The following is a 25,751-nucleotide window of genomic DNA, read 5'->3' on the forward strand; positions in this document are numbered from 1 at the left end:
TGGCTGCCAACAATATGTTTTTAGCAGAGTAACCTTCTGCTGCCTTTTTCAGTTGGCTCTCAGAAACTAACGCAGTTAAGTAATGGGAGTTCCACAAGTTGAGAAATTTGTCAAATTTCCCATTAAATGCAGCTACAATTGACAAAAGTTTTAAAAAGCATGTACTTTCTTTTTTAAAAAAAATGTACATATCCATTTTTTTTCTATAAATTGTATTGCAGCAAAGAAGTTTACATAGAATTTACAGCACAGAAACAAGACGTTCGGGTCAACTGGTCCAAGTTTACAAACAGTTTATAGCAAGATTTTCATAATAGAATTCTTTATGCAATGACAGACTTAACCGTCCCCTTGTGTGCTGGGCTCAGTATTTACCTTTCTTGAGTCTTTACATCTTCATTATATTTTATAAATCCCGTCACTCTCAATTACCCAAATATGAGACCCTCAAAAGGACAGGTTATTGGATAATAAATGCTTCTTGTCGTTTTTAATGCCCTATCTTTATATTTAAGTAATTACTATGTGTGGATATAAATCTTTGCAGCAAATATGTATTATCGTTGGTTAGTCCATTGATGCACACCAATATACAGAACTAATCTTTGTGAATTAGAGGTTAGCTCATGGGATCAGATTCAAGGTTTAGAAAATGTAAAATGAAATAAGAGCAACTGCTGGGAAAATCTCATTACACTGTAATAGCAGCTATGAAATCCATCCATGATGTGAGCTTCCATTCAGATGTGACACTTTTTTTTTACAGTAGAGTTTGTAAGTGTCAGTGGGAAAATGCAAATTCTCTTTCCTGAACAATATTAATAGTTGCTACAGGCCAGCATTTAAAATGAACACTTTCATACATGGCAGCATGGAAAGCTAGCAAAGGCTCTGACCAACAGCTTACGGCTGTTACAACCGTGTAAAAGCTACTGACTTATTAACAACCCTGGTTATAAGCTGATGACATGAAAACAAGTGGTCAAAAAAGTAATTAAACGGGCTTTGTAACCAAAACTGTGGTTATACCCAACATTCCTTCACAGGTAAAATAAACGCAAAATATTGCAGATATTGGAAATCAAAGAATCATACAATCTTACAACACAGAAGGAGGCCATTCGGCCCGCTGTGCCTATGCTGGATCTTTGAAATAGCTGTCCAGTTTAGTCCCACACCCCACCTTTTTCCCCATAACCCTGCAGATTAGTCCTCTTCAAGTGCATGTCCAATTGCCTTTTGAAAGTTGCTATGGAATCTGCTTCCACCACCCTTTCAGGTAGTACTTTCCAGATCTTAACAACCCTCTGTGTGAAAAAAATTCTCCTCATTTCCCCTCTAGTTCTTTTGCCAATAATTTTAAATCTATGACCTCTGGTTACCAACCCACTTGCCAGAGGAAACAGTTTCTCCCTACTTGCTCTATCAAAACCCCTCATTATTTTGAATATCTCTATCAGGTCTTCTCTTAACCTTCTCTGCTCTAAGGAGAACAATCCCAGCTTCTCCAATCTCTCCCTATAACTGAAGTCCCTCATCCCTGGTATCATCCTGGTAAACCTCCTCTGTACCCTCTCCAAGGCCATGACATCCTTCCTAAAGTGTGGTGCCCAGAATTGTACACAATACACCAGCTGAGGCCTAACCAGTGATTTGTAAAGGTTTAGTATGACTTCCTTGCTTTTGCATTTAATGCCCCTATTTACAAAGCCAAGTACCCCATACCCTTTCTTAACCGCCTTATCAACTTGCCCTGCCACCTTCAAAGATTTGTGACTATGCACCCCCAGGTCCCTCTGCTCTTGCACCCCTCTCAAAATAGTACCATTTAGATTATGCTGCCTCTACGTGTTGTTCGTCCCAAAGTCCATCACCTCACACTTATCCACATTAAATTGCATCTGCCATGTGTCTGCCCATCTCACCAGTCTGCCTGTCTGTCTGTCTATAACATGAAGTTTTCTGCTATCCTCCCCTCTTTTTATTACGTTGCTAAGTTTTGTATCATTCGCAAACATTCAAAATTGTACTCCCTGTACCAAAGTCCAGGTCATTTATATATAACAAGAAAAGCAATGGTCCTAATAACGATCCCTGGGGGCCCTGACTGCATACTTCTCTCCAGTCAGAAAAACATCTGTTCACCACTATTCTCTGCCTCCTATCCCTTAGCCTATTACGTACCTAAGTTACCACCGTCCCTTTAATCCCATATGCTTCTATTTTCCAAATAAGTCTGTCATGTGGTACTTTATCAAATGCCTTTTGAAAGTCCATATATACTTCCACTGCACTACCTTCATCAACCCTCTCTGATACTTCATCAACGAACTCAATCATGTTAGTTAGAGACGATTTGCCTTGAACAAATTTGTGCTAGCTGTCTCCAAGCAAGAATTAATTTTCTCCTTGACAATGGCCTTTAGTAGTTTTCCCACTACTGACGTTAGTCTGACTGGCCTATAGTTACCAGGTTTATCCCTCTCCCCTTTTTTTGAATAGGGATGTGACATTTGCAATCCTCCAATCCTCTGGCACCACTCCCATTTCTGAGGAGGATTGAAAGATTGTGGCCAGAGCTTCTCCAACCTCCATCCTTGCTTCCCTCAGCAACCTAGGATGCATTCCATCTGGACCAGGTGTCTTGTTAACTTTGAATGATGCCAACCTATTTAGCACCTCCTTTCTATCTATTACTATCTTCTCCAATATCTCTACTCCCTCCTCCTCCACTGTGAGATTAACTTCTTCCCCTTTTGTGAATACAGCTGCTCAGTATTCATTCAGTACCTCGGTCATGCCCTTTGTCTCCACAAGAAGATTTCCTTATTTGTTCCTAATCGGCCCCACTATTCCTTTAACTGTCCTTTTACTTTTTATATGTTTATAAAAGATTTTCAGGTTCCCTCTCTTGTTATCCACTAATGGGTTCTCATATTCTCTCTTTGCCCTTATATCCTTTTTCAATTTCCCCCTGCATTCTCTATATTCTGCCTGGTTTTCTACTGTGTTCAGCATCTGACATTTGTCCTAAACCTCCTTTTTCTGTTTTATTTTAACCTCTATTTCCTCTGTCATCTGGGGAGCTCTAGCTTTGGATGCCCTTTATGGGAATATGCTTGGTTTGTACCCGAACTATCTCCGGCTTGAAGGCCTGCCATTGCTCATTTACTGTTTTCTTAGCCAATCTTAGTTTCCAGTCCACCTGGGCTAGATCCCTTCTCAAATCACTGAAATTGGCTCTCTTCCAGTTGGGTATTTCCACCTTTGATTTTTCTTTGTCCCTTTATGTAACTATTTTAAACTTAATTATATTATGATCATACCAAGATGTTCTCCCACTGAAACACATTCCACTTGCCCAACTTCATTCCCCAGAACTAGATCCAGCACTGCTTCCTTCCTCATTGGGCTAGAAATGTACTGATTAAAAAAGTTCTCCCATTCACATATTAGGAATTCTTCACCCTCCTTCCCCTTTACACCGTTTTTTCCCAGTCTACATTAGGGTAATTGAATCCCCCTACTATTACTGCTCGATCATTTTCATATTTCTCTGAAATTTGCCTACAGATTTATTCCTCTATCTCCTCCTCACTATTTGGGGGTCTATAGTAAACACCCAGCAATATAACATCTCCTTTTCTGTTCCTTATCTCCAACCAAATAGATTCAGTCTTTGAACCCTCTAGTCTATTGTTCCTCAGTAGAACTGTAATATTAGCCTTGATCAATACTGCCAGCCCCTCCTTTTTTCCTTCCCTATCTATCTTGAATATATTGAAGCCAGGAATGTTTAGTTCCCATTCCTGCTCATGTTTAAGCCAGGTCTCCATTATAGCCACTATATCGTAACCCCAAGTGGCAACTCCTCGCATTAATACACATGCATTCCAACACCATGCTAGTTGGCTTTGCTTTTTTCCTCCATCTAATTCCTGCTCTTTCTACACTATTCTTTATTCTGTTGCTATTTGTCTCTCCTAGATTTATATGCACCTTGTCTCTCTTCCCTGCTGCTACATCCTGGTTCCCCTCCCCCTGCCAAATTAGTTTAAATCTGAAATAAATACAGAAAATGCTGGGCCACTCTGTCCTCAGCCTCCCGCACTGTTCCAATGAAGCTCAACTCAAGATCGAGGAACAGCACCTCATCTTTCTACTAGGCATTTTACATCCTTCCGGCTTTAACAACTTTAGATCTTAAACACCGCTCCCATTTTCTCTCGGACAGCAGATGCTGGTAATGGAGGATGGCTGCACCAGAGCCACTGGGAGTGGAGGAGGTGTGCGCTGGTGCTTGGGATAGGGACCCCCTATCGGTACATGGCAGGCGGCATGGTGTGCACTCCTTTGGTATACCTGCCTTTCATCTACCACGTTTCCAGGACATGGGAGCCTTCTCCTCTTTGCCAGATTTTTCATGCTTCCCTCCTCCTCTGCTACTCTACTGTAACCTCCTCTGGACCCATTTCTTGTTTCTATATTTGTCTCATTATCACCTCCTTTTGCCTTGTACCATCATCCCTTTTGTCATTTAGTCAAAAGGTGGTAGGATGCCCTCCACCCCACCACAGACTCCTCCAGTTTTTTCTTTTCCTGCCCCCTTTTCTCTAGCTCTGTACTTGCTTAAAAGCTGTTCATCTCTAACATCGTCCAGTTCTGATTAAAGGTCATCAACCTGAAGCGCTAACTCTGTTTCTCTCTCCACAGAATATGCCTGACTTGCTAAATGTTTCCAGCATTGTTTTATTTCTTCACTTCTATTGGGCATGGGGTACGGTAGTGTAGTGGTTATCTTACTCAACTAGTAATTCAGAGGCCTGGCCCATATAACCCAGGGAACATGAGATCAAATCTCACCATGGTAATTTGAATTCAGTTTAAGAAAATATTTTGGAAATTAAAAAAAACGGTATTAGTGAAGGTGACCATGAAGCTGTCGGATTGTTGTAAAAACCCAACTGTTTCATTAATCTCTTTTACGGAAGGATACCTGCTGGCCTTACCTAGTCTGGCCAATATGTGACTCCAGTCCCACACCAGCATGGTTGACCCTTGATGATATAAACGTCGCTGACCTAGTAAACCACTCAATGTATCCAACTTCGGCAACTAGGGATGGCAATAAATGCCAGCCTTGCCAGCAACGTCTAAATGAATTTAAAAAAAGGTAAAAAAGACAAAAGAAAGAAAGAACATGTATTTATATAGTGCCTTTCAGACTTCAGGACTCCCTAAAGCACTTTACAACCAATAAAGTACTTTTGAAGTGTAGTTGCTGTTGTAATGTAGGGAAAGAGAATAGTTAATTTGTGCAAAGCAAGGTCTCACAAACAGCAATTAAATAAATGTCCAGATAATCAGCTAACAGCATGAGAACCTAAAGGGGTAAAATATAAAAAGTAAAAGCACAAGATTAGGGATACATTTTCCTAGAGGGTATTTGGGGGCATGCTCCCCCAGAATATTATGACTTTTGACATTAAAAAACATATATTCTGGTTAATTTTAAATACCTATGCACTGCACAATTAATAGATTTTTAATCTTCAAAAAAGGAAAAACAAAGTGGCATTCGGATTTATCAGATCAACCAAACCATCACATCCTCAAAACTTACCTCATCAGTCACTCTGCCACATCCAACCCCACTGCCCCAGTTCACAGACGCATTCTACTGCTCCAGACTCAGTTAACACAGACACTGTACTCCATCCAACTCTCCCCTTTCACAGAGGTGCTCTTTCTACCGCACTTTACTCGATCTTCCATCTCTTCCTTTCTAACTGGTACTCCTCTCCCCCTCTAACCCAGTTTAAGATCATATTCTTCCACCCCCTGCATTCAAGCTGGTGCTTTTTCTGCCCTATTTCACAGTGGTGCTCTTTCCTCATCCCCATCCTTCCCCTGTACATGCTGACACTTTCCCTTTTCTCCCCCTCGCAGTTTGTGCTGGCTCTCTTTTTCCTCATTCTCTTGCCCCAAAGCACCAGTCCCAGCTTCTCCTCTCTTTTTCCCCAAAGCACCATTCCCAACTTTCCTCTCGTCCTCATTTCCCCCTCCCGCTGCCCCATCCCCCTCCCCTCCCTTCCCCCTCCCTCCTCTCCCTCTCTCTGTCCTTTCCCCCTTCTCTCCCTCCCTCCCCTTCCCACCTCTCTCCCTTCCCCTCTCCCCCTCTTTTCCCACTCCCCCTCTCCCCTCCCGCTCCCCCTCTCCCCATCCCTTCCCTCTCCCCCTTCCTCTCCTGCTCCCTCTCCCTCCTTTCCCCTCCTCCCTCCCTCCTGTCCCCCTCCTCCCTTCCCTCTCCCCCTCCCCCTCTCCCCGTTCCTCTCGCCCTCCCCGTTCCTCTCGCCCTCCCTGTTCCTCTCGCCCTCCCTTCCTTCTCCCCTGGAGTTTGATCACAACTTCTTCCGACTTACATTCTACTGCTTTGTTAATCAGTTTTAAATATTGCAGAATTAGTTGTACAGTTGGCAACGGGCACAGAAATATCCATCTGCATAATACCAAAAAGAAAATTGCTTCACAAATGTTTTACAGTGTTTTTAGAACAGCAAGTGATTTATCAGAAAGAAACAGTATAGTATTGTATCCATCACAAAGGAAGTGCACAAGAGTATTCAATCTCTCAGGTGCAACTTCTGTTTCAATTCATTTTGCTAACAGTAATAATTTCACCTAATTATATCCCGTGAATGCTCCTGAGTGGAAGCTGCAGCTGTCAGCCTTTGAAATAAGAAGACATTAATATCACATCAGAGTCTTCATTTCTAACACCTCCAGCCACTCAGTCTTAGGAAGGGGGCTTTCTGCTATATTTTCTGCCACATGCGTCATTTATGGAGTCAGTCATGTTACCAAACACTAAATGCAGGCAATTCCCCCGATTGTAGAAGAGAATAACTGCCACGCAGATAATGAATATTTAATTAATAATATACAATATTTTGAACATGCAAGTCAGTACTTTCATATTTTTCTCCACTGGGCACACTTCAGTAGAATAGCCATAATCCTAGATCGTAAAGATTGGTGCTGCACACTTGCATTGGGCTGTGCAAAATTGATGCAAAATCCAATCTGTGTATTTTCTTGAAATGTTCGTTTTGTTTTAACAAGTGTTTGTTATTTCAGTGGAGGAACATCGCCCTCCATTTTCAAAAGAGATGTGTGGAGCAATGTAATAGTGGTTAATAAATAGGTGATATCACATGGGAATCCTCTGCTTCATTAATTTGCACAGTCAAAATTTCCATTATAAAAATTCATTAAATTATATCACTAATGTACAGTAATGGCTCATGTTCCTATCACCTGCAAGAATGGTTCAGCATGTTGATGTAATCATAGTTTAGAAATAGCTGATGGTTACAGCTGGTGACTCCTCTGTTGAAGGAGGATTTTTATACTGCAATAATACTTAATATTTGATGGGATTATTCCACCATTTTTTAGAAATCAGTTTTTGGGGTGTGTCACCATCTTGTATTTTGTTTTCTGATCTCTTGAACTTGTTGGTTTTCATCTTATGCATTGCGACACTGAAACACTAATATTGCAGTAGTAAAAATACTAACTTATCCTAAGCTGGTAAAACAAACAGTAAAATAACTAAAAATTTAAAAATGCAATAATTCAGCTTGCTCTACAATCCCTATTTCGCTCAGTCTTTCCAATTTGCTCTCTGTCCTATTTGTATTTTGTAACTTTAAAATTTTAAATGCTATTGTTGCTAATCGTTTTGCCTTAAAATATGTTTATACTTCTATTTATCATTTTCTTTCTCATGGAAAGTTTAGAAAAGCTGTTTTCTCACTGAAAACTGGGTTTGAAGACCAATATTTCAAATAGTCGAAAGCTCAGCCTTGAGCGATTGACGAGGTCGCATCATAACCAAAACTAGCTCAATCCGTAATATCATTTTGTGTGTCAAAACCAGGAGGTGGGCTGTCAAGTGAATATAATCAGTTGCTTCCCCCACAGACTAACATATCTAAGCTCATTCATGGCGCTTTAAGAGTTAAAGACTCTTGTAAATTAAACAAGATTCACCTTCTTTCTTTCTCTCTCTCTGTATTTAAGCAAAAACACAGTAGTACAGGATTTGCACAAGTCACACTAGTAGAAATGTAGCTTTAAGTTCAAATTGTTCTTAAAATTTCTAATAACCCAGCATCAAATGATAAAAGAATAACAGCTCGTTTCATTATTTTGAATCCACTTTACATTCAGCAGCTCAGCTTCTGCTTACGAATTCCGCCTAGCTGACTGACTTCTCCAGTCTGGTTCTAAACTGATGCTTGATTGTAACATTGATAACAGCACCTGCTAGTGTTAAGGAAACTTTTTATGCTTAAACTGATACCATCACAGTGCCATTTGGATTATTTATTTTCAAAGCCGTATCTACTGGTGCAGCTGTTTCAGCACACTCGAATGTTAAAAATTATTTGAAATTCTAATAAATTGAAAGCGGGACTATTCCCCTGCCAAGGGCTCTCTTCAGCCATTGCTCTGAGGCGTAACCAAAAGTCAGGAGCTGCAATGCGAGGGGGGGGGGGGGGAGAGAAAGCGAGAGAGCAAGATGTAGTCCGGCTCTGGAACGGAAGATCGGGGGGGGGCGGTGAAGAGGGGGCGATCGGGAGGACATGGGGGAGGGTGAAGATGGGGACATGAGGGGGGGGGTGAAGAGGGAGAGATCGGAAAGGGAGACTTCGGAGCAGGGTGGAAAGGTAGGTTGATTTTGTGTTTTCACTTTGTGCAATGGTTTTTTTATTTAATTAATTTTGTTTCTTATTGCCTGATCCGGCCCTTCATGCCTGGTTTTACCAGGCGTGAATCGGAAGCCGTGGGAAAGCCGCCCAGGTAAGTTAAAAATCGTTCTAACTACCTAATCTGTCACAAGTTAAGTGCCTTAAGTACCTTAATGAGGTACATTTGGCTCTTTAACTATCATCCCGACAACTTTAACTGCCGGAGGGACTTCCGGATTCAGGGACGCCCGCATGCACATAGGTGCATCCGTGGGGAACTCGGAAGTCAGCGGGTTGGGGCCGGCTTCTGAACCCGAACGGGATTTCCCCAATTTTCAGAGTGCCCCCCGCCCCTAACGGACCTGCAATTTCCCGGGAAAATCGAGCCCCAAGAGTCCACCAGTTCTAATCATTCTTTCAAGAGTGAGAAAGGATTTTATAATTCATGATTCTGTGATTGTGCTCAGTAAAGAACTGCAATATCTCTGCACAGTCAGTGAGCTGCCTTCAGTTCCTTCATCCATTCCTCACCTACAGTCGGTCGAAATGGGGATCGTGATCAGGGGAGGGAAGTCCTGAGCAGGGGAGGTCCAAGGTTTCCCAAGGCACTCTTGCTCCTCCTGGCCAACAAGGAAACCCAAAAAAATGCTTTACAAATTTACCTTTCTGGGCCTCTTCTGTCCCTGAATCCATTTCCCGACAGGTTTGGCCTGGCGGGGAAGCTTCACAGGCCTTGGGTTAAGATTGCAGTCACGCACCAATGGCCCCATCGGGAAACCAACTGCATTTTTAAAGAAGGTCCCCACAGCTTTAGGAGGGTGTCCTTGGCACAATTTAAGATGCGGTCATCCGGATTGTGACAGCAAGTTAGCGGGTAAGTCGCCCGCTCCATTTTAATTGCCCCCCCCACCCCCACCTGGTTTTCGACAGGCGAACTGGTTAAAACTGCCCTCTTTTGCACTGCTTACCTACTTCTGCTGATTTCCTCAAAGTGGTCCTGAGCAGTGAGAATTATGATAGCTATAAAAATGAAACAACTGAACGGGTACAAGAACAAACTTTTGTCAGCCGACTTATAATTGCCAAGATTTAGGAATGAATGGCCTATGAAAATTCTGCATTATGTTCTCAACTTAGTTGCATTGCTGAAGAAAAATTTGAGCTGAAGTCAATGTCTTTTTAAAAAAAAATTACATAGAATTACCTAGAATGTACAGCATAGAAACAGACCACTTGGACAAACAGGTCCATGCCGGCGTTTATGCTCCACAGAAGCCTCCTCCCACTCTACTACACCTAATCCTATCAGTATTGATAAATGCTTATCTTTTTAAAGGATGAAGCTGCTAAAATATTAGGCGACACTAAAATAGGGAAATTAGTACAAAAGGACAAACTGGAAATCTCTGATGGTTAAATTGAGGTTTCTTTACTCTGAGTATTGATGAGAAGTGCAGTATTACTGTGGTGGGGCATGTTCCTTATACTGTGTCTCAGTGTTCACAGCTTTAACCTGCCCAGGGGCGACTGTCAGCACTTCAATCTGACGTGAGGATAGAGATTCAGGTCGAACTTTCAATCAGACCAAACTGGACAGTTTCCAATACACTGGCCTCTTTCCATCTTTGTGAATGGCCAGATCACATAGTGACATTGTCACTACATGTGTGGAGGGAGCCATAATTCTATTGTCCTACTGTCCTGATTTTAAAAAAAAAGTTTTGAGGTAATATACAATGAACATCCAGCAACAAATCTAAATCACATCACCTTGAGATAAATGCATACCTCATCCAAGCATTGATTTCGAGGCACTGAATCATTTTCTGTTCACTTCCAATATTTTCTGATCAGACATAACATTTAAATGCAGGACCCTGACAGTAGTGAGCAATGCATTTGGTTCACATAATATGCTGTTCACTACTACCATTAGAATGTGTAATTTCACCAAAATGCACCACTTCTTTTCAACTTGTCTTGACAGTAAAGTGGTGTTGTGCTGATTGAATTTGGATCATTCAGCAGTACTCAGCCTGAAAGTCCAAATTCTCAGGAGTCTGACCAGATGTTTTCAGAAATCAAGCTAAATTGATTAAGCGTCTGAGTGATTTACAGGCAATACAGTCAAAATAATTTCCTTCAAAGGTTGCTATTCTTGGAAGGATCAAAGTAACCTTTTGTTAAAATAACAAAATCGCATTAAGATTATGGGTCAAAGGGAACCAGGCAATGTGACCCACAATCTCTGCTCTGATTCATAAAAATGTTATTACGCCAAACATCATATAGGGAAATAATTCACTAATATTACAAATGCTACTTTTTGACATCAAGTATGAATTTACATCTAGAAGCATCATTTGAAGTGAAATGGAGTCGGTTGAATGTTTGTTATTTAGAAATTATCTGAATTATTTTGTTTCTTTGTCTCTGCAGGTTTCTACATGTATATAGAGACTTCCAGTCCTCGAACTGAAGGTGAAAGGGCTCGACTCCTCAGTCCCATTTTCAGTACACTGCCTAAAAACCCATATGGATCCACTAACAGTACTTACTGTGTCAGCTTCTACTATAACATGTATGGAAAGCACATAGGTATGTGTGAGTTAACATAAACTCGTTCATCTGCTTATGAACTAGAACTTTAATATTTACTTTCTTGTAGTTAATACCATCCTAACTTTAACATGTATCTTTTTGGTACATTACATAGAATTACACAGAATGTACAACACAGAAATGGGCCATTCGGCCCAACAGGTCCATGCCGGTGTTTATGATCCACGTGAGCCTCCTCTCTCTCTACTTCATCTAACACTATCAGCATATCCCTCCATTCCTTTCCCCCTCATGTGTCCATCTGCTTCCCTTTAAATGCATCTATGCTAGTCGCTTCAACTACTCCTTGTTGTAGGAAGTTCCACATTCTAACCACTCTCTGGGTAAAGAAGTTTCTCCTGAATTCTTGATTGGATTTATTAGTGACTATCTTATATTTATGGCCCCTAATTCTGGTCTCCCCCGCAAGTGGAAACATCTTCTCTACGTCTACCTTATCAAACCCTTTCATAATCTTACTCTATCAGGTCACCTCTCAGTCTTCTTTTCTACAGAAAAGAGCCCCAGCCTGCTCAATCTTTCCTGATAGGTATAACCTCTCAGTTCTGGTATATCCTAGTAAATCTTTTTTGCGCCTTCTCCAGTGCCTCTATACCCTTTCTATAATATGGAGACCGGAACTGTTCACAGTACTCCCAGTATGGTCTAACCAAGGTTCTATACAAGTTTAACATAGCTTCTCAGCTTTTCCATTCTATCCCTCTAGGAATGAACCCTAGTGCTTGGTTTGCTTTTTTTTATGGCCTTATTACCCTGTGTCGCTACTTTTAATGATTTGTGTGTTTGTACCCCCATATCCCTCTGCTCCTCTACCAGATTTAGACTCATATTATCCAAGCAGCATGTGGCCCCCTTATTCTTCCTACCAAAATGTAATACCTCACACATATCTATATTGAAATTCATTTGGCAATTACATGCCTATTCTGCAAGTTTATTAATGTCTTCCTGTATTTTGCCGCAGTCCTCCTCAGTATTAACTATACCCTCCTATTTGGTGTCGTCCACAAATTTTGAAATTGTACTTCCAATTCCCGAGTCCAAATTGTTTATGTAAATGGTGAACAACCGTGGTCCCAGCACCGATCCTTGTGGAACACCACTTCCCACCTTTTGCCAGTATGAATAACTACCTTTAGCCCCTACACTCTGTTTTCTGTTTTGTAACCAGCTTGCTATCCATTCTGCTACTTGTCCCCTGACTCTACATGCTCTGACCTTAGTCTTGCGTCTACTATGTGATACCTTGTCGAAGGCCATTTGAAAATCCAAATATATTACATCTACTACATTACCCTTGTCTACTCTTTCTGTTAAGAACATAAGAAATAGGAGCAGGAGTAGGCCATATGGCCCCTCGAGCCTGCTCTGCCATTCAATAAGATCATGGCTGATCTTCAACCTCAACTCCACTTTCCCGCCCTATCTACATATCTCTTGATTCCTGCAGAGTCAAAAATCTATTGATCTCAGCCTTGAATATACTCAACGACATCACCCACAGCCTTCTGGGGTAAAGAATTCCAAAGATTCACAACCCGTTGAGTGAAGAAATTTCTCCTTATATCAGTCCTAAATGGCCGACCTCTTATCCTGAGACTATGCCCCCTAGTTCTAGAATCTCCAGCCAGGGGAGACAGCCTCTCAGCATCTACCCTGTCAAGCCCTCTCAGAATCTTATATGTTTCAATGAGATCATCTCTCATTCTTCTAAACTCCAGAGAGTATACGCCCATTTTACTCAATCTCTCCTCATGGGACAACCCTCTCATCCCAGGAATCAATCTAGTGAACCTTCGTTGCACCGCCTCTAAGCCAAATATATCCTTCCTTTGGTAAGGGAGACCAGAACTGTACACAGTACTCCAGGTTTGGTCTCACCAAAGTCATGTACAATTGCAGCAAGACTTCCCTACTCTTTTACTCCAACCCCCTTGCAATAAAGACCACTATACCATTTGCCTTCCTAATTACTTGCTGTACCTGCACGTTAACTTTCTGTGTTTCATGTACAAAGACGCCAAATCCCTCTGAACACCAACATTTAATCGTTTCTCACCATTTAAAAAATATTCTGTTTTTCTATTTTTCCTACCAATGTGAATAACCTCACATTTCCCCACATTATACTCCATCTACCACCTTCTTGCCCACTCACTTAACCTGTCTTTATCCCTTTGCAGACTCTTTGTGTCCTCCTCACAGCTTACTTTCCCACCTAGCTTTGTATCATCAGTAAACATGGATACTTTACACCCAGTCCCTTCATCATAAACAGCTGAAGCCCCAGCACTTGCAGTACCCCACTAGTTACAGCCTGCTAACCTGAGAATGACCCGTTTATTCCTACTCTGTTTTCTGTCCATTAACCAATCCTCTATCCATGCTTATATATTGCCCTCAACCCCATGAGCCCTTACCTTGTGTAACAACCTTTCGTGTGGCACCTTATTGAATGCCTTTTGAAAGTCGAAATATACTGCATCCACTGGTTCCCCTTTATCTACCCTGCCAGTTACATCCTCAAAAAGCTCTAATAGATTTGTCAAATACAATTCCCCTTTCATGAAACCATGTTGACTCTGCCTAATCATATTATGATTTTCTAAGTGCCCTGTTACCACGTCCTTGATAATAGATTCCAGCATTTTCCCGCCGACTGATGTCAGGCTAACTGGCCTGTAGTTCCCTGTTTTCTCTCTCCCTCCTTTCTTGAATAGTGGGGTTACATTTAGTACCTTCTAATCCACAGAGGCCGTTCTAGAATCTAGGAAATTTTGGAAGATCACAACCACTGCATCCACTATCTCTGCAGCCACCTCTTTTAGAACCCTAGGATGTAGGCCATCAGGCCCAGGGGAGTTGTTGGCTTTTAGTCCCATTAATTTCTCCAGTACTTTTTTTAAAATATTAATTACTTTAAGTTCCTCACTCTCCTTATACCCTTGGGTCCCCACTACTTCTGGTATGTCTTTTGTGTTTTCTACTGTGAAGACATATGCATAATATTTGTTTAATGTCTATGCCATTTCCTTAATCCCCATTATAATTTCTCCTGTCTCAGCCTCTATGAGACCTACGTTTACTTTCACTACTCTCTTCCTTTTTACATACTTTTAGAAGCTCTTAGAATCTGTTTTTATAGTTCTTGCTAGTTAACTCTCATTTTATTTCCTCCCTCTTTATCAATTTTTTGGTCATCCTTTACTGGTGTCTAAAACTCTCCCGATCCTCAGGCTTACTATTCTTTTTGGCAACATTATAAGCCTCTTCTTTTAATCTAATGCTGCCCTTAACTTCGTTAGTTAGTCACGGATGGATCACTTTTCCCATGGAGTTTTTATTTCTCAATGGAATGTATATTCGTTGAGAATTAGGAAATATTTCTTTAAATGTTTGCCATTGCTTATCTACCATCATATCTTTTAATCTAATTTTCTAATCAACCTTAGCCAACTCGCCCCTCATACCTATGTAATTGGTTTTGTTTAAGTTTAAGGCTCTAGTTTCGGACTTAAGTGCGACACTCTCGAACTCACTGTGAAATTCTAACATATTATGATCACTCTTCCCCAGAGGATCCCTTACTATGAGATTACTAATTAACACTGTCTCAGTAAACAAGACAAGATCTAAAATAACCTGTTCCCTGGTTGGTTCCAAAACATATTGTTCTGGGAAACGGACTTCTTCAAAGAATTCAATAAGATCGGCCAAGCATGACCTTCCCTTTTGAAATCCACACTGACAACTCTTTATTATCTTTTGGTTTCTAGATGTTTTTCTATTACATCTTTGAGTAAGGATTCCATTATCTTTCCTACCACTGACATTAAGCTAATTGGTCTATCGTTCCCAGGGACTGGGTCTATCTCCCTTTTTAAATATAAGAATCACATTAGCTGTCCTCCAGTCTTCTGGCACTATTCCCTTGTCTAATGAATTTTTATATATATGTAATACTGCCTCTGCTATCTCTTGCCGAACTTCTTTTAATATGCGTGGATGCAACCCATCTGGACCAGGGGTTTTATCCTCTCTAAGTTTGACATACCCAAATGGAAAGCAGAAGAACTGTGACCAAAATAACATAGCTAGGAGCAGGAGCCTTAAACAGCGGACAACATTGAATGCAGCAGGATAATAGGGCGCATTCTTATACTATTCACATCGTAGGTATTTTCTTACAATACATTTTGGACACAGAAATCTGAATACAACATCACCACGGAATTCTCCGGGGTCATTTAATGATTATATGTGTACATTACGGAGAATGCTAATAACAACTGCTTTCATTATTTTAAATTGTCTTTTTTAAACTATATGTAAATTTGTCAATCTCTCATGGGCTTGCGCATGGCGAGTCAAGACTAAGTGCAGTCTTCAAGTCAAGGAGAGTTAGCAGGTGAAAAATAATTGGACCAGGGCTGAGGCAGGACTACAAAAATGGGGGGTGAGAATAGGGCAGAGAGGAAAGTTACAATGGGACAGGGCAGGAGGGAAAAGGTAGAGTGGGGTAGGGAAGGATAGAGAAAGGGTAGAAAGATTAGAGAACATACTATAGCATTAGAAAGTTGGAGAGAGGGAGGGGAAGGGAAGACTAGAAGAGAAGAAAGGCCAGAGGAGGAGAATTAGATAGCCTGCGGGGGACAGGGGAAGAGGTTTCCAGAGGATGGCAAAGCAGGGTTGGAGGCTAAAGGAAGCAGTTGCACTGCTTGAACCAGTGACACAAGTACTTTAAAAAGGGGGAAGGGGAGGAATGAGGAGATGTGGAGGCTTACCATTGAAGAAATGGGGGAATGTTAAGGGTATCGGGTATGGGGCAGGTGGAGGAGATTGTAGAGAGGACAGGCAAAGGGGAGATGAAGGAGAGGTGGGGAAAGAAGGGAAAGAGGGGGAGTGGGAGAAAGATAACAGGAAAGGGGAGAGAGGGAGGAGAAAAGAGGTCAGCGGAGGTGGGAAGAGGATGGTGGAACAACCGGAGGAGAGTGAAACAGGTTAAGGGAGGGATGTAGAGGACAGGCAGATATGTTGGAGAAGAAGGGAAGAGGACAGGTGGAGAAGCTGGAGGAGAAGGGATGACGGGATGGGGATGGAAAGACGATGGGTAGTCAAAAAAAAAATGGAACTGAGAAAAATGAATTAAATTAATATGGGTGATACATGAATTAAAAGCAGCCTTACACAGAGTGGGGAGACGTCACCAAATAAATAAATTTAAGAAAGTTGACAATGGTGTAGATAAATTAATTAAATAAACTGGGGAGAAAGTTGACAAAATTAACTGAAGATGTGGGGTTGATAAATTGAAAGGACCCTTACACATTAAATAAAGACCCAGGCTTCAGTCAGTTAAATTAATTAAAGATTGGATCTTCACTGGGGAAGGTTAATTAAATGCAGATTGGGGCTGTCAGAGGCTGATCAGCGGAGGGTGGGAGTGGTGGGGGGACGACGATGGGAATATACATCACCAACAATTGGCTTTCCCCTCTGGTTCCCAAAGAACTATGCAGTGATAGTAAGCAGTAGGTCCGCAGGACCAGTGAGGCAGGCAGGTGGACCAGCGTGTGATCAAGTGAGGGCAATTAAGCTTCCACACCGGCAGGCAGAATAAAGCAGCAGCGGGACTGCCATTTAACAAAGATTGGGGGGAAAGAGCGACAGTCTCAGTGGCGATACTACCGCTAAATGAAAAGGAGCTGGAAAAGGAAGAAAGTCCCAGGAGAGGAACCCCATTACTTGGCAAAAACAGGAGTGAGGGAGCACGAAAACGTGGATTTCTGTTGGCATTGAAATGAATACAATGGACTTGCCTCTTCTTACTTTTAGCAAGACATCGCCATTCTTTGGAAAATGCATTGCTACAGTTAGTTTGGTTGATTGATAGTTATGTAACATTGGCTGGCACAATGTTATGCTCACAACGCTATCTACAGGTGCAATCTGATTTGAATGTCGAGAACATTCTCCTGTAGAGGAATGTGCCTCATCATAGCATCCTGGGTGATCATTGAGAAAACCATTAGGTTCTTCAAGGGATGCTTTTGCTGCTTTGATAGATCAGGAAGGACTTTGCAATATGCTCCAGATCGTGCAATTCACATAGCTGTAACTTGCTGTGCCCTGCACAAGTTTCGCCTCTGGAAAGGTCTGGATATGGAGATTCTTGGGGAAGTGACCCTAACTGCTTTGGAGGCAGAATAGCATGAACTGGAGCATCATGAGGACCATCACTCAGTGGATTCATCAGTGACAACTGCAAGGGGCATTAAAACTCAACCTTTCAAGGAAGTGTTCTCATCAGTTTAACATAGTCTACCATTGTCACCAGTGCCATTACTCCTTCTCCACTACCCTCACATAAATTAAAACTCCTACAACCTAGACCCAACCTAGAACATCGCATCATATCACATTAAATTGGACCTCTTTGGTCCTACATGACCATGCTAGTCAATCATCTGTGTGAATAAATCAGCACAAAATAAGTGTTCCCCTTCCTTCCTCACTGTAATCTCTATGAATAACTGAGAACGGAATCAGCACAAATTCTCCTTTATTACAGGGAACTCTAAAGTGAAAATAAGCCACACTACTCTCTGTCACCCCATCCATCCCGGGAGTCAAAATGTGCCTTTCAACCTCCTATCCTACTGCCTCTCCTAGATGGATTCTGAGGGCCAGTATCACAAGAGGTGGTTGGCTGTTCCTGTGGTACAAAAGGCTTATGGGACTGAGTTGGCCCTCCTCTCGTTTTATCCTGTTTTATCTTGGGAGGGAACCACTGCAGGCCAATTGTACTGCCACTACTGCTAAAACTGAGATAAGGTAGCTCAGCATGGTCTGGAAATCGAATCGTGGACCACCTTGGTTTGTATGGCTCAGATATTCACAGGAAAGCTTATTAAGCTACTGGGGAAGCTATTCTGTATTATTATTCCTTTTTATCCAGTGTTCCAGAATCCTACAATCCAAATTGTGGGTGAGGGCAACATCATTTAATTGGCTGCAGCTGGCTAAAAAATAGCTCCAAGGGTTTTTGTCCAGCCAATTGAAAGCTGGAACCCTGAAGATTGACCTGGTCATATTATGTGAAATTAGGATATGGTTTCCAAGCGTCAAACGGAGACCTAGCAGTGCAGGATGAATAATCCACATTACTGTAGACTGATCACAGTCATATGAGATTAATCGTTCACGGTGGAGTAAGGATTAAGACAGGTACGTCACATCTGTCGACACAATATAACAATGTCATTCTCCACATTCCAATTTATTTGAAGTCTAAATAATTGCTGTTGGCAGATTATATAGAACTTGTCTAAGCATTATTATACTGTTAGAATTTTTCACTTTGTAACACATTTTTAGCTGGAAACTGTGCCAAACCATGAAAACTTGACACACAGCAGGTTGCCTCAAGAAGTTCCATTGAAAACTGAATTGCGCTCTGCAATGATGACATTTATAGTATGTGACAATGTCAACATTCTCTGATCTTTGTAAAGACAGCTTGTGTGGCACTTGGCTCTCATCGGATGCAATTTAACAAAGTGCACTGTGGTCTTGGAAAGCAGTAAGTTGGAACTCTAATGCAGTTATGAAAACTTTGATAATTGGCACAGTACGCCAAATGAATTAGGAGCATATTCACAGCCAGGAAATCACTCAGCCTGTCTGTTCAACCCTTGTATCATTATTGACTGCATCAGGCGCTGTTATATGGGACCCTGTAGCTGTAAGATTGTAATATCTGGAGAAGTGCTTTAATACTGTTTCAAAGACATGCTGTGTTAGACAAGTATTTGTTAGGAGAATCCATAGAAGTCACTCTCTATTTTAGTCCAGTTAAGTATTGTACATGATATTAAGGCTGCTGTTTGAGTTTATTTTAGTAATATTTTACATTATTTAATGGCCATCATTCGTAATTCTAATTCAACTGAAGATTAATTTGAGGACATAGAACTGGAAGTATGACAGCCAACATGGAGTAAGGGATTTATTTCACACGCAGGTTGTTACTTTGAAATATTTTATTGTATAGATTCCTGCCCATTGGTGGACTTAGTGTGAATGGGCTGACAACAACAGCCATACCACAGCCGGCCTCAAATTGCCAGCATTGATTTTTTTTTGCCCACCAACAGGGGAGCTCCCAATCACAGGTGTTTTCAGTGTTTGGAGTTCGCCCACATTATGGTAATAGGGCTGACCCCACAAATACACACTGGGTCAGTGCACCAATGGCCAGAGGGTTCTTTACTTGCACCTGACCAGCAAATCTGCTGCTGTTTGGTCAGGGAGAGGATGGTTGTCAGTGGTTTACATGAGCTGAGGAAGATTTCCCAATTGTGAGTAATGACTTAGAAATAAAGGAATGTACAAGGCTAGAAAAAAATCCTTGTGGTCATCAGGCCAAATTAAAAATAAAACTACCACATTGTCCCTCTTTCTTTTACACTTCTCAATCACTTCTCTCCTAGATGATTCAGCCTCATCTTTTCGGAGCTAGCTCATTTGACATTTGAAACTGTCCAATAACCAACCCCATAACAGCTGTTATTTTGATAGCAAACTGTCGGAAAAGGAAATCCTTTGGGCCCAGCAGAAATTGCTGATTGTATACACAGCGTTATTGGCTGATGTGATGTGGGAGCAGCACACCTTTAATATTAATTAATCTTTACACTGCTGTTACTTCTCATGGGAAAAATGTCAACGTTCCCCCTTTGTGATTTGGAGACTTATTATCTCTACTGATATGAAATATTAATTCCAAATGTAAATAAGGAGTAGGTCATTTGCTTTCTGTGCAAAAGTTAATCAGCCAGATTCAGTGAGTATTTCTGCTTCTGCCACAAATTAGTAATTATCAGGTAAATATTGTAAATTCAGAAAATAATCAGTCTAATTCCCCGAAAAAGAACAGTAAAGGTAGGACCATAACCAAATTTCTAAATTAGCTGAGGCACCACATATCAAATCACATCAATAAAATTACTTTTGAAGCCAAGCTAGAGTTTACACAGGTTTATGTTTTACATCGAGTTACATCGAAACTACAGCTCAGAAACAGGCCATTTGGCTTCCTCCCTCCCTACATCATGTAACCCTATCAGGTACCCTTCTATTCCTTTCTCCCTCATGTACTTATCTAGCTTCCCCTTAAATGCATCTATGCTATTTGCCTCAACTACTACTTGTGGTCGCAAGTTCCACATTCTTACCAGTCTTTGAGTAAAGAAGTTTCTCCTGAATTCCCTCTTGGATTTATTAGCGACTATTTTATATTTATGACCTATAGTTTTGGATTCCAGGTGACTCCAACTAATTTTCTCAGTTATAGTCAGAGCATTGGAATCATATTGTAGATATGAGAGCATTTTGCTATTTAAGGGATAGGACACCCACAGGTGAGTTATTCGACCCGGTTGTGGAGATCAGATTTATTTATTGTATATTAATAACATAAAGCAGGGTGAAGCAATTATAACAAAGGCAGGTGTCTCATAGTTTGAGCCAAGCAGTTGTTTGGAAAACAAAATGACTTCGAGAAATTCTATTTGGCCACAAGTATGCAAACCAGAGATTTCGTGTAGTATAATTTTTTTTATTATTCGTTCATGGGATGTGGGTGTCGCTGGCGAGGCCAGCATTTATTGCCCATCCCTAATTGCCCTTGAGAAGTTGGTGGTGAGCCGTCTTCTTGAACCGCTGCAGTCCGTGTGGTGAAGGTTCTCCCACAGTGCTGTTAGGAAGGGAGTCCCAGGATTTTAACCCAGCGACGATGAAGGAACGGCGATATATTTCCAAGTCGGGATGGTGTGTGACTTGGAGGGGAACGTGCAGGTGGTGGTGTTCCCATGTACCTGCTGCTCTTGTCCTTCTAGGTGGTAGAGGTCGCGGGTTTGGGAGGTGCTATATAAAGAAAAGAAACTACAGTTGCTGGGAATCTTGAATACATGCAGGAAATGCACAGCAGTTCCATCAACATCTTTAAGAGAATCTTTTTTTTTGTTCGGATGGACCCTCTGTGTATTTCCAGCACTTTCTGTTTCTATTTCCCTCATTCTTCGGCAACCTTAATTCCTCAATTTACAGTTAACCCTGCATTTAAACTTCTGCACTCAAGGAATGGAGATCGAGGCAACAATAATGTCTGGCTGGGGGCTCTGCAGGCAGGAGAGTGAGTAAGAAGCTTTGTTACTGGTATTCTGTGCAGAACTTTTAGCTTAGTTCAAAATGGCAGAGGCGGCAGCTCATCTATTTCTCTGGCATAAACAGAGAGATTTGGCTTATGTGATAGCAATTCCATTGGGAGTGTTTTCAGTCAAGATCTTGTTGTACTGCTCTGCTCACTATCATGTAGAGGATTGGGCAGGCTGGCTGAAGAGAATGAACTTTTTTGAGGAGTAACCCTGCATCAAAGCTGCTATTCTCTGGGTAGTTTTTAATTTGAATACATAATTAAAGGAAGGTTAGTTTTTGCCTGTAGCTCACCAAACAGAGCTATGATATTCGATCATGATGTGAGCAAAACCAATTGATTCAAATCAATTGGCATCTTTTAAAAATTAACTGGGTTGATATCCATTGAGCAGTGCAATTAAGTCATACAGATATTTGACAATACTGCTTGACTTTTTTTCAGGAGAGGTAGGAAGAGGTAATTAGTGACCCCTAAAGTAAGCAATCAACTGATGGTGTAGGATGGAAGTCCATGATGGAATAATCAGAAATAGATTTTGGATGGAGCAGGCTCAATGGGCTGAGTGGCCTTTTCTTACTCTAGACTTTATGTCCTTATATGCTTTATAGAACACTAAATTGGCAGACTCTGACAGTTAGGGCCCAAGTTTCTAGCTACCTTTACCACTTAATTGTGTAGATTGAATATGAGTACCAAGCTCAGGAGATTAATTTTTGTCATTTAAAAATCTTTTGATACCTCTATAGTGTAGCAATTGATTGGTAACATAAGAGTCAATCTTTCTTGACAGAATTACTGACTTAGCCTTCGCAGAGCTGAAGATAACTCACTACTTGTCCACCTACTGTCCAATTTTGCGTATATTTGCCTGCAGTAATTTGAATTTCTTTTACTTGACAAATTAATTACTCTGCAGAAGGTGGTGTCATCGACAATATTGCTTGTGATGGCGTCCACCAAATTATTAATGAAGATGAGGAACAGCACAGAGTCAAGGGGTCCCTGTGTACATGTTGTCATAAGGAGATAAATATCCGTTTACCTTCACCTGCTGTTTGTGCCCTCTGAAGAAGACATGTAACCAGTTCGAAACCTTGCCAAATCAGACCATAAACCCCAAGAATGGTTTATAAGCAACGTCTGAACCCCACTTTCGGGTTGCAATTTTTAATTTACTCTCTGTTCTCTATGATTTTAGAAATATGAGAAAAGGGCATCAGCCTTTCAAGAGCTCACTCCTTCTCTTGATCATATATAGTCCTTTTTATAAACCATGTATGAATTTTACAATTAAAAAGTTAATTGTTTTTGTGAAAGCTCCATGTTTTCTTACTACTTTAGGAAGTTCTCTGATGAATTAGCGAATGAAGTTATAGTGGGGATGTTGTATTCTTTTGGCGTCATTACAAAACATTTGGGGGGATTTTAACTCTTTCCACTCTGCAGGAATGGAACGGGCGAGCAGTTAAAGTGGAGCAGCTCCATTTCCCACTCTGATCCTGCTAATTTCCGATTTTAATGTCTTTGGTTTTGTTTGTGGACGAGGCGCCCGCATGACTCAGATGGGGATCTCAGGCATAAATGCTAATCAGGGTCCTATGAAATCGGTAGGACCCCGATGGCATTTTAACCCCATCCCGAGAGGAATCAATGCTGAGAACGTCGTGGATAGCACGTTTAGTGAGATGGTCACACCGCAGGTAAAGGTTGTACAGGCAGGAAGTAATTGGGTGACCACCAGGCAGAGTAAGAGGAGCAGGCAGGCAGTGCAGGGGTCCCCTGTGGCCGTCCCCCTCTCAAACAAATATACCGCTTTGGATATTGTTGAGGGGGATGACTTATCAGGGGAAGGCAGCAGCAGCCAACTTCCTGGCACCAGGGGTAGCTCTGCTGCACAGGCTGGGAGGAAAAAGAGTGGAAGAGCTATAGTGGTAGGGGATTCTATCGTAAGGGGAACAGACAGGCGTTTCTGTGGCCGTAAACGTGACTCCAGGATGGTTTGTTGCCTCCCTGGTGCCAGGGTCATGGATGTCACTGAGTGGCTTCAGGGCATTCTCAAGGGGGAGGGTGAGCAGGCAGAGGTCGTGGTCCACATTGGGACCAACGACATAGGTAGGAAGGGAGATGAGGTCCTGCATCAAGAATTTAGGGAGCTAGGTAGCAGATTAAAGAGCAGGACCTCAAAGGTTGTAATCTCTGGATTACTCCCAGTGCCACGGGCTAGTGAGTATAGAAATAGGAGGATAGAACAGATGAATGCGTGGCTAAAGAGTTGGTGCAGGAGGGAGGGTTTCAGTTTCCTGGATCACTGGGCCTGCTTCTGGGGAAGGTGGGACTTGTACAAGTCGGACGGGTTGCACCTGAACCAGAGCGGGACAAATATCCTTGCTGGGAGGTATGCTAGCACTGTTGGGGGGGGTTTAAACTAACTTGGCAGGGGGATGGGATACAGAGTGGAGCTACAATAGGGGGTGATGTGCAGCCAAATATAGAGAAAAAAACAAGTCAGCTTGGAAGACAGGGCAAATATGTGAGGGCAAGGCTGGACGGCATCTATTTTAATGCAAGGAGTCTTGCGAATAAGGTGGATGAACTGAAGGTGTTGATAAACACATGGGAGTATGATATTGTTGCTGTCACAGAGACATGGTTGAGGGAGGGGCAAGACTGGCAGCTCAATATTCCGGGGTACAGAATCTTCAGGCGAAGACAGAGGGGGAGGTATAAGAGGAGGGGGGGTCGCAATATTAATTAAAGAATCAATTACTGCCATAAGGAGGGATGATATATTAGCAGGTTCCTCTAATGAGGCCATATGGGTGGAGCTTAAAAACAAAAAGGGGGCAAGCACTTTGATGGGAGTGTACTATAGGCCCCCAAACAGTCAGGGGGAGATAGAGGAACAGATATGTAGGCAAATCTCAGAAAATTGTGCAAATAATAGGGTAATAATAGTGGGGGATTTCAACTTCCCCAATATTAACTGGGATACTCAGAGTGTAAAAGGCTTAGAGGGTACAAAATTCTTAACGTGCATCCAGGAGAGCTTTTTGAGCCAGCATGTAGAAAGTCCTACAAGAGAGGGGGCGGTACTGGACCTAATTCTAGGGAATGTGGCCGGCCAAGTGGAAGAAGTGCTAGTCGGTGAGCACTTTGGTGAGAGTGACCATAATTTGGTGAGATTTAAGGTGGTCATGGAAAAGGACAGGGAGGGGCCGGAAATAAACCTTCTAAATTGGGGGAAGGCCGATTTTAATAGGATAAGGCAGGATCTGGCCAAAATGGACTGGGATCAGCTGCTTGTAGGAAAATCCGCATCGGAGCAATGGGAGTCTTTCAGAAGGGAGATTGAGACCATACAATGGCAACATGTTCCCGTAAAGGTCAAGGGTGGTTCCAAGAACTCCAGGGAACCTTGGATGTCAGGGGATATACGAGAATGGATTAGGAAAGAAAGGAGGGCTTTTGGCAGATACAAAAGGCTAAAGACGGAGGAAGCCCTAGAGGAGTACAAAAAGTGCAGGGGGATACTTAAAAAAGAAATTAGGAGATCAAGGAGGGGCCATGAAATAACACTGGCGAGCAAAATAAAGGAAAATCCTAAGATGTTTTATAAGTATATTAAGGGTAAGAGGATGACGAGGGAAAAAATAGGGCCCATTAGGGACAAAAATGGCAATCTGTGTGTGGAGCCGGCAGATGTAGGAGGGGTTTTAAATGAATTTTTTGCATCTGTTTTCACTATGGAGAAGGACGACGTAGACATAGAAATACGGCAGGGGGACTGTGATATACTCGAACATATTAACATCGAGCGGGAGGAGGTATTGGCGGTTTTAGCAGGCCTAAAAATGGATAAATCCCCAGGCCCGGACGAAATGTATCCCAGGCTACTGTGTGAGGCAAAGGAGGAGATTGCGGGGGCTCTAACACATATATTCAGAACCTCTCTGGCCACAGGGGATGTGCCAGAGGACTGGAGAACCGCTAATGTAGTACCATTATTCAAGAAGGGGAGTAGGGAAAAACCGGGGAACTACAGGCCAGTGAGCCTAACATCAGTGGTAGGAAAATTATTGGAAAAAATTCTGAAGGACAAAATTAGTCTCCACTTGGAGAAGCAAGGATTAATCAGGGATAGTCAACATGGCTTT

The 25,751-nt window shown here is 41.9% G+C and overlaps 1 protein-coding gene across 1 annotated transcript in view; it reads left to right on the plus strand.

Annotated features, from left to right (window-relative positions):
• Positions 1-25,751, plus strand: part of mdga2a (MAM domain containing glycosylphosphatidylinositol anchor 2a) — a 640,034-nt gene that overhangs the window by 580,395 nt on the left and 33,888 nt on the right. Inside the window, exon 14 of the mRNA XM_067991845.1 lies at positions 11,196-11,354. Within this exon, the coding sequence (XP_067847946.1) occupies positions 11,196-11,354 (159 nt within the window). The remainder of the gene's footprint in view (positions 1-11,195; positions 11,355-25,751) is intronic.

This window comes from Heptranchias perlo, chromosome 10 (assembly GCF_035084215.1).
Source record: "Heptranchias perlo isolate sHepPer1 chromosome 10, sHepPer1.hap1, whole genome shotgun sequence".
NCBI classification, from domain to species: domain Eukaryota; kingdom Metazoa; phylum Chordata; class Chondrichthyes; order Hexanchiformes; family Hexanchidae; genus Heptranchias; species Heptranchias perlo.